At 46.6% G+C, this 13,622-nt stretch overlaps 1 protein-coding gene across 1 annotated transcript in view; it reads right to left on the reverse strand.

Annotated features, from left to right (window-relative positions):
- LOC107570645 (WW domain-containing oxidoreductase-like) overlaps nt 1-13,622 on the reverse strand; it is a 39,928-nt gene that overhangs the window by 15,669 nt on the left and 10,637 nt on the right. The window contains exons 2-4 of the mRNA XM_016256896.1: nt 12,001-12,065; nt 11,777-11,834; nt 4,270-4,439 (exon numbers count right to left, since the gene is read on the reverse strand). Of these exons, the coding sequence (XP_016112382.1) occupies nt 4,270-4,439; nt 11,777-11,834; nt 12,001-12,065 (293 nt within the window). The remainder of the gene's footprint in view (nt 1-4,269; nt 4,440-11,776; nt 11,835-12,000; nt 12,066-13,622) is intronic.

Below are 13,622 nucleotides of genomic sequence, written 5' to 3' on the forward strand. Positions count from 1 at the left end.
GTGTGTATATATATATATATATATATATTATATACACACACACACACACACACACACAGAGAGAGAGATAATAATTAAATATGTAAAAAAGATGAAAAAGTAGTCAATAAAATAAAATACTCAATAATTATAATTTAACATTATTATTTTGTGGCCCAAGCTTGCTAAATCCAGTGGTTTGGTGTGGAAACAGCAGATTTGAGGCGAAGCCTGCGCACAGGTCTCAGGTCAGACGCTGTCGGGTGTGTTGTGACGGGACGCTTGAGTGAAGTGAACGGCGCTTGAGACGCTAAATAACTTCTAGTTGGTTCAATAGAGGAGAATTAAGGAAAGCGCCCAAGTCGCTAATGGGAATGAATGGGAGGCATCAGCCGGGGTCAAACACGCACCACAGGATCAATGCACGGGTGCAGGTGTACTGCGCCACAACCAGAGAACACGCTAACGAGAGAGAGAGAGAAAATTATGATTTAGTCATTCTGTCAAAAACAAAAGAGGGACTACAACAGCTCCTCGACATCATAGAGACATTCAGTCAAACATGGGCTCTCAAAATCAACCTCGCAAAAACAAAAATAATGGTTTTTCAAAAGAGACCCAGGTGTAAGGAAAATAAACACTTTCAGAGCGGGAAACCAGGTCCTCCAACACAGCCATGAATACAGCTATCTGGGACTAAGAATCAGCTCAACAGGGAACTTCAATCTGGCTGTGAATTAACTGAAAGCAAAGGCACTGAGAGTATTCTACATGATCAAAAATACAATTCAATTTGAAATTCGAACCAATCGCTCTTTACGGCAGTGAGATATGGGGACCCCTAAAAACCCAAGCTTTCTCCAAATGGGAAAAAAGAAGAAATTGAAATTATGCATACCCAAATTTGTAAAAGCATCTTAAAAGTTAACAGAGCATCCCGAAACAACTCGTGCAGCGCTGAATTAGGACAATACCCATTATTAATTAGTATTCAAAAGAGAGCTGTGAAATTCCAGCAGCACCTGAGATGCAGTGACGCGAGCTCTTACCAGACTGAAGCCCTGCAGTGGCAGGAGCAGAACCTGCAGAAGAGTGCCCTTCTACAGCTGGTGCTCAAACTACACCCAAACCAGCACAGCACAATCCGGCCCAACCACACCACACAGCTACAAAAACACAATTACATTGCTTACTGGAAAGATGCCACTAAATTACAAAAGAAGATGGAGCTGTATTTAGACCTGAACAGAGACTACAAACCAACAGAATACCTGAGCTGTGTAAAAGATCACAAATTAAGACAGACACTGACAAAATACAGACTGAGTGATCACTGTCTGGCTATAGAGAGAGGACGACACAGACAGAGATGGCAGCCACGAGAACAGAGACTGTGTTCACTGTGCTCACAGAAAGAGCTGGAAACAGAGGAACATTTCTTACTGCACTGTGATTACTATCACGACATTAAAGCTGCAGATTTCCCCAAATTCCTACAAATTAAACCACATTTTATGGCATTACCAAATACAGAAAAATTAAGTAACATTTTAGGGGAAGATTCCAAAATGATCCCCACAGCAGCAAGATATGTATCAGCCCGTCACAAACTAAGACTGTCAGCCAGTGGACAAAACTGAAGCAAGAGCATTTCTTACATGTACTGTTGTGCAATTTATTTATTTTTATATTTTTAAACAATGTCTTTCATATTTTTCTTGTTTTTTTTTTTTGTTTGTGGGGGAAAAAAGTGCACATGTACTTATTTACTTAATTATTTTACAGATCGTTTCTTGTTTTATGTATTATATAATCGTTTATTCCTTATTCCTGTTATGGACAATGCTTTGGCAACACTGTGCAAGTCATGCCAATAAAGCTCATTTGAATTTGAGAGAGAGAGAGAGAGAGAGAGAGAGACATAGAGAGAATCTGTTTCCATTACGATTGCGAGCGTGTTTCTGTGTGGACAGTCTAATGAAATCCAGCACGAGTATCAGTCTAATAAAAGCATTATAACGCCTCCTACTCTAATTACCACATAATGGGGTTTGTTTATTAGACATATATTACTGCCACGGCTATTCAAACAGTAAAGCGTGTCATGGTTTCAAATGTAAACGTCAAAATGATTACAATAAATAAAACCTCTAATTAATATGATTGAAAATATTAGAACAAATACATGGAACAAGTGTCTTGCATGTACAGCTATTGTTTGGCGATATGCTGTTAAACATGCTAATAAATCTATAGTATTTAAGAACTTACAGAACTATAGCGTGCAATAAAACCCTTGTAAATTTGCGTCACAGACATTTTTGTGCAAGCGAACATAAATAATCCACAGATATGCAACAAGAAGAGGCTATTAGGGTTAAAATACCTACAATTACATAAAACAAATTCAATAAAATAAATGAAAAATATATAAAATATGAATATAATATAATAAAATGTATATTTGCAAATGTGACCCCCGGCCATCTAAAATTTAAAACGTGTGAACTAATTGTAATGTATTGATCAAATGATCTAATATGTGTCATGCAATACAATGATTATTATGTAGTATTACTCTTTTCAGCAATATAATAAAACCGTTCGTCTCTTTCTTATTATCTTTCATATTGTGAAGGAATGCTTGAATGTGGCTGGATTCCTGCAAGCGTGATTCATGAGTGACACACAGAGCTTCCCTGCCCTCTAGTGTTCAATCACGTGACACTACAATCCCTCACAATTAATCAGAAGATGCATTTAAGTATTTGTAATAATCAACTATTATTTCATTATAATAAATATGATTATGTAATATATTTTAATATTATGTATTTCATATTTATATTTTACATGCACTTTAAGCAAGATGTGTTAACAATGCAGTCAAAACTCAGAAGTATTTTGATAACTATTTAATAACTTCATGGTTGTAGATTAAGATGACATTAATCTCAATACTCAAAAATGTGAATATGAACGGCTCAGAATTAAATCAAAACTACATTAATCAGTTTTTCATATTCTTTTTTGTCTAACTTCTCTTTTTTTCTGAAAAATCAATTAGATTTAAGTGTTTTTGAAAGAAGTCTATTATGCTTAACCAGGCTGCATTTATTTGACCAAAAATACAGTAAAACAGTTATATTGTGAAATGTTACCACCAGTGTTGTTATTGTTAAATAAATATAGAACTATTCACAATATAAGACAGAAAAAAAACAAATGAAAAGAAATGTTGCCTTGGCAACTAATTGAAAAAGTATTAAAATTACTAATAAATAAAAAATTTATATAAAAAAAAAGCATAAAAGTATATAAATAATACTAAAGCAACACTGATTGTTACAATTTAAAAGAACTGTTTTCTATGTGAATATATGTTCAAATGTAATCTATTTCTGTGATGCAAAGTTGAATTTTCAGCATCATTATTCACATGATCTTCAGAAATCATTCCAAGATGCTGATTTGCTGCTCAATTATCAATTATTATTGGTGCTCAATTATTAATAATGGTTCTTATTATTAGCAATGTTGCAAACAGTTCTATTTCTAATGAACAGAAAGCTAAAAACACTTGAAATGCTAAAATAGCATTCACTTGTCTTTTGTAACATAAATGTCTTTAATGTCACTTAATGCATCCTAACTGAATAAAAGTATTTATTTTGAACGGTAGTGTACACTATGTATAAAACCCTTCAGAATCAGAAACAGTGACAACTTCAAATCCTCCAAAGAAAACAGCACTTCATCTCAAATACACTGAAATATGTGCTTCTGTTTGTTAGCTGAAGGCTGTATTTGCATAGATGTGAGGAACCTTTATCATAGTGGTGTTGGATTATTAACTGTCTTTAAATGAAATCAGTATCGCCAAGTGTCTTTAATAAGAGCCTGATAATTCTTTAGATTGCCTTTCAAATCACAGTAATCAGTCTAAAGCATTTATGAAGAATTATAGAGTATTTAGATTCACATTTATTTTTAAGACATCAGCATCTAATAATTTAAATGCTAATGTTGACTGATGTTTCAGTGAGAATACATAAATAATGCTGTAGTGCCACTTACTGGACACACACTGCAATGCAGTGCCTGCAGCGGAACCCAGCTGATTATGCTCGAACTGTCTTTGATTATAAAACAAAACATTTAAAAAAAAGGGGTGATTATCATGTAGCGTAGCTTACTAAGCACTATGACGCTGCCTTTACTGTAGGTCAGTAATAATAATGGCAGATGCAGCAGGCCTGTGGTGAGCTCTGATTGAATTCTGGGACTCACCGATGCCAGAGTTTGCTCCGGTAATCACCACCACCTTATCAGACAGGTCACAGTCCTGCAGGATCTCCAGAGCCGTGGTGTTCCCATCGTAGCGCTTGGGTTTCACCTGCATGTCCTCTACGGTGAAGGCCTGCCGAGGGTCAAAATATGTTGTGCGTTTGTTGATGTGGCTGATGAGAAGAGAATAGAGAAACATTACAAACCAGAAGCGCTGAACAGCAGAGAAGCCATAACACACATGAACACATTTTTTTATATATTAAAATATAATATATATGTGTGTGTGCGTGTGTGAGTATGTATTGTCACGAGAGAAGCAAACGACAGACACAGTGGGTGTGGCGTCAGGCCTCAGACAGGCTTTTATTTACAGAAAATAAACAGTGTCCAGAAAAGGAAATAAAGTGTCCAAAACAGGGGATCTGGTGTCCTCGTCGTGCTGCGGGGGTTAGTGAAGGTGGGGCAGTGTTCGAGTAGGAAGGGTCCAGGTAAGGGGCGGAGTCCGGCGGCCGCACGCGCTCCCCTCTTGGTCCCGGGGCGGGAGGGGCGGCGGCTTCATTCAGCAGCTTCATCCTTCTCTCTCGGCCCACGGCGCTTGAAGGGACTGGACGGCCCGGCATCCTGGCCCGACGGCCGTGTAACGCGTGCGGTTCTCGTCCGGACTGCGGGTCCGGTAGCTCACGACTCTGACAGCACGGGAGTCCCTCTACGCACCCTTCCTGGACCCACGAGGACACCAGTGTGCATGCACGGGTAAGAGATCGGTCTCCCGAAGAGAGGCGCGCTCGGCATTTAAACAGTGGCGGTGATGAGGCCCCATTTGGTTCAGGTGTGCCCCATCACACGCCACCAGCCCTGGCTATTTCAGCGCCCCTCCTTTCACACGCACCCAATCCTATCGGGAGCCTGGCGAAGGGCGGCGATTAAGGGACGGGGTGATGATGATAATTAGGGGGAGGCAGCCGACTCGTCACATTCCCCCCCACCAAGCGACATCCCCGTCATCAGGCCGCCACCCACACGGGAGTGCTACCATCCTCAACCAGGCTCCAAGCGGTCGGAGTGGGCGGGGCGGGGATTCCTCTCCGGGCAGTTCTCCCTCTCGCACCACGCCGGAACAGGGACAGAGAAACCGGGTTTTAGTCGACAGCCTCAACCAACCACAGGGTAAATGACAATAGACGAAACGTCACTTACCCCTTTTGCAGCTGAGAGGCCGTCTCCGTCGTTCCTCCGTCCCAGTCCGGGTTTTCACTAGCTTTCGCCAGCGAGAGGGGATGACGTCATCAGGTGTTCCCCAACTGTGCTGTCGAGGCTCCGCCTTGCCTGCATTCTCCACCAATTGTCACGGGAGGAGCAAACAACAGACACAGTGGGTGTGGCGTCAGGCCTCGGAGAGGCTTTTATTTACAGAAAATGTCCAGAAAAGGAAATAAAGTGTCCAAAATAAACAGGGGATCTGGTGTCCTCGTCGTGCTGCGGGGTTAGTGAAGGTGGGGCAGTGTTCGAGTAGGAAGGGTCCAGGTAAGGGGCGGAGTCCGGCGGCCGCACGCGCTCCCCTCTTGGTCCCGGGGCGTGAGGGGCGGCGGCTTCATTCAGCAGCTTCATCCTTCTCTCTCGGCCCACGGCGCTTGAAGGGACTGGACGGCCCGGCATCCTGGCCCGACGGCCGTGTAACGCGTGCGGTTCTCGTCCGGACTGCGGGTCCGGTAGCTCACGACTCTGACAGCACGGGAGTCCCTCTACGCACCCTTCCTGGACCCACGAGGACACCAGTGTGCATGCACGGGTAAGAGATCGGTCTCCCGAAGAGAGGCGCGCTCGGCATTTAAACAGTGGGGCGAAGGGCGGCGATTAAGGGACGGGGTGATGATGATAATTAGGGGGAGGCAGCCGCCTCGTCACATTCCCCCCCACCAAGCGACATCCCCGTCATCAGGCCGCCACCCACACGGGAGTGCTACCATCCTCAACCAGGCTCCAAGCGGTCGGAGTGGGCGGGGCGGGGATTCCTCTCCGGGCAGTTCTCCCTCTCGCACCACGCCGGAACAGGGACAGAGAAACCGGGTTTTAGTCGACAGCCTCAACCAACCACAGGGTAAATGACAATAGACGAAACGTCACTTACCCCTTTTGCAGCTGAGAGGCCGTCTCCGTCGTTCCTCCGTCCCAGTCCGGGTTTTCACTAGCTTTCGCCAGCGAGAGGGGATGACGTCATCAGGTGTTCCCCAACTGTGCTGTCGAGGCTCCGCCTTGCCTGCATTCTCCACCAATTGTCACGGGAGGAGCAAACAAGCAAACAACTGGGTGTGGCGTCAGGCCTCGGAGAGGCTTTTATTTACAGAAAATGTCCAGAAAAGGAAATAAAGTGTCCAAGTGTCCAAGGGGATCTGGTGTCCTCGTCGTGCTGCGGGGTTAGTGAAGGTGGGGCAGTGTTCGAGTAGGAAGGGTCCAGGTAAGGGGCGGAGTCCGGCGGCCGCACGCGCTCCCCTCTTGGTCCCGGGGCGTGAGGGGCGGCGGCTTCGTTCAGCAGCTTCATCCTTCTCTCTCGGCCCACGGCGCTTGAAGGGACTGGACGGCCCGGCATCCTGGCCCGACGGCCGTGTAACGCGTGTGGTTCTCGTCCGGACCGCGGGTCCGGTAGCTCATGACTCTGGCGGCACGGGAGTCCCTCTACGCACCCTTCCTGGACTCACGAGGACACCAGCGTGCATGCACGGGGAAGAGACCGGTCTCCCGAGGAGAGGCGAGCTCAGCATTTAAACAGTGGTGGTGATGAGGCTCCATTCGGTTCAGGTGCTCCCCATCACACGCCACCAGCCCTGGCTATTTCAGCGCCCATCCTCTCTCACGCACCCACTCCTGTCGAGAGCCTGGCAAAGGGCGGCAATTATGGGACAGGGTGATGATGATAATTAGGGGGAGGCAGCCAACTCGTCACACTTGATACAGATAACATAATCAGGGAGTATTTAATTTCGTTTTGAATTGGTTCATTTAGATGTAGACATTTCAAGCTTTGTATATATATTTTTTGTACTGTATGTGAGACAGCCACATGCTTTCTTTTTTTGAGACGCGCTCCAGTTCAGAGGTGGCAGAAAGCCCATGTCAGGGAGGCAGCGGGCGCCTCCCTGACATGCATGAGCAAAAATATTTGAGTCTGTTTATTATTTCAAGTCTTTACTTCTGTATGGCCAAAATAGCTGCTCAGTTTGAAACGCTCATGAGCCATCAGACACTCTACATATGAAAGAGCAGCATTTCACGCCTTTGCAGCCCCCACGATGGAGCTCAACTGTCCAAAACCCCAACCCCCTCCACTGACACACTATTTTCCTAATTAATGCTGTTCAGTTACAGAAAATAAACAGTGTCCAGAAAAGGAAATAAAGTGTCCAAAACAGGGGATCTGGTGTCCTCGTCGTGCTGCGGGGGTTAGTGAAGGGGGGGCAGTGTTCGAGTAGGAAGGGTCCAGGTAAGGGGCGGAGTCCGGCGGCCGCACGCGCTCCCCTCTTGGTCCCGGGGCGGGGGGGGCGGGGGCTTGGCTCTCGGCCCACGGCGCTTGAAGGGACTGGACGGCCCGGCATCCTGGCCCGACGGCCGTGTAACGCGTGCGGTTCTCGTCCGGACTGCGGGTCCGGTAGCTCACGACTCTGACAGCACGGGAGTCCCTCTACGCACCCTTCCTGGACCCACGAGGACACCAGTGTGCATGCACGGGTAAGAGATCGGTCTCCCGAAGAGAGGCGCGCTCGGCATTTAAACAGTGGCGGTGATGAGGCCCCATTTGGTTCAGGTGTGCCCCATCACACGCCACCAGCCCTGGCTATTTCAGCGCCCCTCCTTTCACACGCACCCAATCCTATCGGGAGCCTGGCGAAGGGCGGCGATTAAGGGACGGGGTGATGATGATAATTAGGGGGAGGCAGCCGACTCGTCACATTCCCCCCCACCAAGCGACATCCCCGTCATCAGGCCGCCACCCACACGGGAGTGCTACCATCCTCAACCAGGCTCCAAGCGGTCGGAGTGGGCGGGGCGGGGATTCCCCTCCGGGCAGTTCTCCCTCTCGCACCACGCCGGAACAGGGACAGAGAAACCGGGGTTTAGTCGACAGCCTCAACCAACCACAGGGTAAATGACAATAGACGAAACGTCACTTACCCCTTTTGCAGCTGAGAGGCCGTCTCCGTCGTTCCTCCGTCCCAGTCCGGGTTTTCACTAGCTTTCGCCAGCGAGAGGGGATGACGTCATCAGGTGTTCCCCAACTGTGCTGTCGAGGCTCCGCCTTGCCTGCATTCTCCACCAATTGTCACGGGAGGAGCAAACAACAGACACAGTGGGTGTGGCGTCAGGCCTCGGAGAGGCTTTTATTTACAGAAAATGTCCAGAAAAGGAAATAAAGTGTCCAAAATAAACAGGGGATCTGGTGTCCTCGTCGTGCTGCGGGGTTAGTGAAGGTGGGGCAGTGTTCGAGTAGGAAGGGTCCAGGTAAGGGGCGGAGTCCGGCGGCCGCACGCGCTCCCCTCTTGGTCCCGGGGCGTGAGGGGCGGCGGCTTCGTTCAGCAGCTTCATCCTTCTCTCTCGGCCCACGGCGCTTGAAGGGACTGGACGGCCCGGCATCCTGGCCCGACGGCCGTTTAACGCGTGCGGTTCTCGTCCGGACTGAGGGTCCGGTAGCTCACGACTCTGACGGCACGGGAGTCCCTCTACGCACCCTTCCTGGACCCACGAGGACACCAGTGTGCATGCACGGGGAAGAGACCGGTCTCCCGAGGAGAGGCGCGCTCGGCATTTAAACAGCGGCGGTGATGAGGCCCCATTTGCATAATAAAATAATAAAACGGACACATTCCTAAATGAGACCTGAATGTCTCTAATTGCCCAGGTGTGACGGATCTGAATAAAGTTTTCTATTTTAACTTCTATTTAAGTTTTATTATTATTATTAGTTAGGGGCTGTAGCCCCTATTGTTTCCGTTGGTTTTCTTCTTATTATTCCTCCCCACTGGGAGTCTATGCCTATCGGGAGCCTGGCGAAGGGCGGCGATTAAGGGACGGGGTGATGATGATAATTAGGGGGAGGCAGCCGACTCGTCACATTCCCCCCCACCAAGCGACATCCCCGTCATCAGGCCGCCACCCACACGGGAGTGCTACCATCCTCAACCAGGCTCCAAGCGGTCGGAGTGGGCGGGGCGGGGATTCCTCTCCGGGCAGTTCTCCCTCTCGCACCACGCCGGAACAGGGACAGAGAAACCGGGTTTTAGTCGACAGCCTCAACCAACCACAGGGTAAATGACAATAGACGAAACGTCACTTACCCCTTTTGCAGCTGAGAGGCCGTCTCCGTCGTTCCTCCGTCCCAGTCCGGGTTTTCACTAGCTTTCGCCAGCGAGAGGGGATGACGTCATCAGGTGTTCCCCAACTGTGCTGTCGAGGCTCCGCCTTGCCTGCATTCTCCACCAATTGTCACGGGAGGAGCAAACAACAGACACAGTGGGTGTGGCGTCAGGCCTCGGAGAGGCTTTTATTTACAGAAAATGTCCAGAAAAGGAAATAAAGTGTCCAAAATAAACAGGGGATCTGGTGTCCTCGTCGTGCTGCGGGGTTAGTGAAGGTGGGGCAGTGTTCGAGTAGGAAGGGTCCAGGTAAGGGGCGGAGTCCGGCGGCCGCACGCGCTCCCCTCTTGGTCCCGGGGCGTGAGGGGCGGCGGCTTCGTTCAGCAGCTTCATCCTTCTCTCTCGGCCCACGGCGCTTGAAGGGACTGGACGGCCCGGCATCCTGGCCCGACGGCCGTTTAACGCGTGCGGTTCTCGTCCGGACTGAGGGTCCGGTAGCTCACGACTCTGACGGCACGGGAGTCCCTCTACGCACCCTTCCTGGACCCACGAGGACACCAGTGTGCATGCACGGGGAAGAGACCGGTCTCCCGAGGAGAGGCGCGCTCGGCATTTAAACAGCGGCGGTGATGAGGCCCCATTTGCATAATAAAATAATAAAACGGACACATTCCTAAATGAGACCTGAATGTCTCTAATTGCCCAGGTGTGACGGATCTGAATAAAGTTTTCTATTTTAACTTCTATTTAAGTTTTATTATTATTATTAGTTAGGGGCTGTAGCCCCTATTGTTTCCGTTGGTTTTCTTCTTATTATTCCTCCCCACTGGGAGTCTATGGCAGCCCTATGAACCGTAAGTAGGAAAATGATGAAATTTGGCACACTTATAGTGATTGCCATAAATAGTGACCTGACCAAATTTGGGGTCCCTAGGACCAACTCTATAGCACCACCACCAGATCAAAAATTCACTTTTCAAATGGTTATAACTTTTGAACCCTTTGATCTAGAAATATGAAACCTAGTACACGTGATTCTCCTCATGCTGATCACATTCAATAGCTTACTTTAAGACTCCACGAAAATTGGCTCAGATGATCTTTGGAGTGGCACAGAAATAATTGAACAGATTTTTTATATTAATTTTCGTTCGAAAGTTATGACGTCACAAACTTCTGGAAGTTGACCTAAAATTGGTTCAGAGGCTGTATCTCGGCCAAACTTTGATCAATTGAAATGAAACTCGGTATGCTACATCAACACCGTGATCTGAGGGTCCATGCCAAAGTTGGGAACAGCGCCACCTACGGATCATGAGATATCAAAAATATACTTTTTTGCTTATAACTTTGGAACATTTAGTCAGAAAATCGTGATCTTGGTGTCTATGCATTCCTTGGGTCATGCCAAATCCGTGCAATATCTTTTGAACTATTTGACATATCGGCACAAAAATGTAAAGGTATCACTGACAACATGTCCCAGAGGACATAATGTGTAATTTTGATTCCTTGATTTTTTTTAGCTACTTATTGAACTCATGGAACACTTGAAATGTGTCCCCGATGTGGCTGCTTGCAGCTATATTTAGTATTATTATTATTAAATAGGTGTGGTCCAGACTACTGAATTAGCATATTAATTATTAATGATTTCATATATTCATGTATTATTAATGATCTCAATTCGCTCATTATTTATGATCCTATCCTTTTTTCTGACAAAATACTACACACTGTATAATATATTCTATTGCTACAATATAATATAATATAAAAACTAAGTTTTAAAACAATTTATTTTATTTGCTGGTTAATTAATTTATCACAGTATTTATCATTGTGATATCTCTGCATGTATCTGCTTGTGTACAAGAATAATTTTCCAGGAAGAAAATATTGCAAATATTTAATGTGCATATCTGCTAATTTTTTTTGTTTTGTCAAATGTATTACATTTATTATTTATTTTGACATTTAAATTAATTATTAATTAGCCTAAAAGCTAGGAGACACATACAAAAAGCTCACATAACGACTTAAGGGAAACTATAATATATTATATTATTCACTGCAGCAAAATATACTTCCTTCAAACACAATCCATAAAGTGAAATTATGAGAAGAAAATCATTCACTGAAATCATATTCACTGAACTCACTCAACATAGAAGCCTTGGCCTTTATCATCGGTCTCCTGCTCCCATCCATATGGCAAAGCTAAAAAATTATTAAAATAAAATACATTTTGCAATTTACTTAATCGTTTAGTTATTCTTCATCACTGCTTATCAAAACAGGTCAAGTTCTGCACACTTCATTCATGTTTCTTAATCATACTGAGATCAATATTTAAGTGTGACTGATGGCTGAATATTCATCTTACCTCCAGCACAGCGTTTCTTCTTCCCAGTTTTGGGATGCTCCCATTGAGTCTTCATTTCCTCGTGGCTGAAATGAATTATGATATTTGATTGCTAATGTCATGTGTCAATCATTCTATAAATCCCATCAGAAACACGCTTGGGTTGCTATACACTCCCATTTCTGGCATTAATGGCAGAAATGAAAAGTGTAAATGCACATGTTTATCTCAAACATGTGTGTGTGTGTGTGAGTGAGTGAGCGTGTGTGAGTGAGCGTGCGTGCGTGAGCGTGTGTGTGAGCGTGTGTGTGTGAGTGAGTGAGCGTGTGTGTGTGAGTGTGCGTGTGTGTGAGCGTGAGTGAGCGCGTGCGTGTGAGTGTACGCGTTTTTGTGACAAATGAGGACATCAATTTGTATAATGACTGAGGTATGACATAGCTATTACAAGGAGAAGGTGACTTTTCAGGACATTACCCCATGTCCCCACTTTTCAAAACGCTTATAAATCACACAGAATGGAGTGTATTGAAAATCTGAAATAGCACAAAGTCTCCTGTGAGGGGTAGGTTTAGGGGTAGGGTTGGTAAAGGGCAATAGAATATACGGTCTGTACAGTAGAAAAACCATTACGCCTATGGGATGTCCCCACTTTTCACAAATGTAAACCTGAGTGAGCGTGTGTGTGTGTGTGTGTGTGAGCGTGTGTGAGTGAGTGAGCGTGTGTGTGTGAGTGAGCGTGTGTGTGTGAGTGAGCGTGTGTGTGTGTGTGTGTGAGTGTGTGTGTGAGCGTGTGTGTGAGTGTGTGAGTGAGCGTGTGTGTGTGTGAGTGAGTGAGTGAGTGAGTGAGTGTGTGTGAGTGAGTGAGTGAGCGTGTGTGTGTGTGAGTGAGTGAGTGAGTGTGCGTGCGTGTGAGTGGTGTGTGTGAGCGTGTGTGGTGCGTGTGAGTGAGCGAGCGAGCGAGCGAGCGTGTGTGTGTGAGCGTGCGTGTGTGAGTGAGTGAGCGTGTGTGAGTGAGTGAGCGTGTGTGAGTGAGTGAGCGTGTGTGAGTGAGTGAGCGTGTGTGTGGTGTGTGAGCGTGCGTGTGTGTTGTGTGTGTGAGTGAGCGTGTGTGTGAGTGAGCGAGCGTGTGTGTGTGAGTGTGTGTGTGAGAGTGAGTATGTGTGTGTGAGTGTGTGTGAGTGTGAGTGTGAGTGTGAGTGTGTGAGTGAGTGAGCGTGCGTGTGAGCGTGTGTGTATGAGTGAGCGAGCGTGCGTGTGTTGTATGTGTGTATGAGTGAGTGAGTGAGCGTGTGTGTATGAGTGAGCGAGCGTGCGTGTGGTGTGTGTGTGTATGAGAGAGTGAGTGAGCGTGTGTGTATGAGTGAGCGAGCGTGCGTGTGGTGTGTGTGTGTATGAGAGAGTGAGTGAGCGTGTGTGTATGAGTGAGCGAGCGTGCGTGTGTTGTATGTGTGTATGAGTGAGTGAGTGAGCGTGTGTGTGTGAGTGAGCGAGCGTGTGTGTGTGAGGGTGTGTGTGAGTGAGTGAGCGTGCGTATGTGTGTGTGAGTGAGTGAGTGAGCGTGTGTATGAGTGAGTGAGTGAGCGAGCGAGCGTGTGTGTGTGAGCGTGCGTGTGTTGTGTGTGTATGAGTGAGTGAGCGTGCGT

The sequence above is a fragment of the Sinocyclocheilus grahami genome, unplaced genomic scaffold, assembly GCF_001515645.1.
Source record: "Sinocyclocheilus grahami isolate Dianchi unplaced genomic scaffold, SAMN03320097.WGS_v1.1 scaffold1487.1, whole genome shotgun sequence".
NCBI lineage: Eukaryota > Metazoa > Chordata > Actinopteri > Cypriniformes > Cyprinidae > Sinocyclocheilus > Sinocyclocheilus grahami.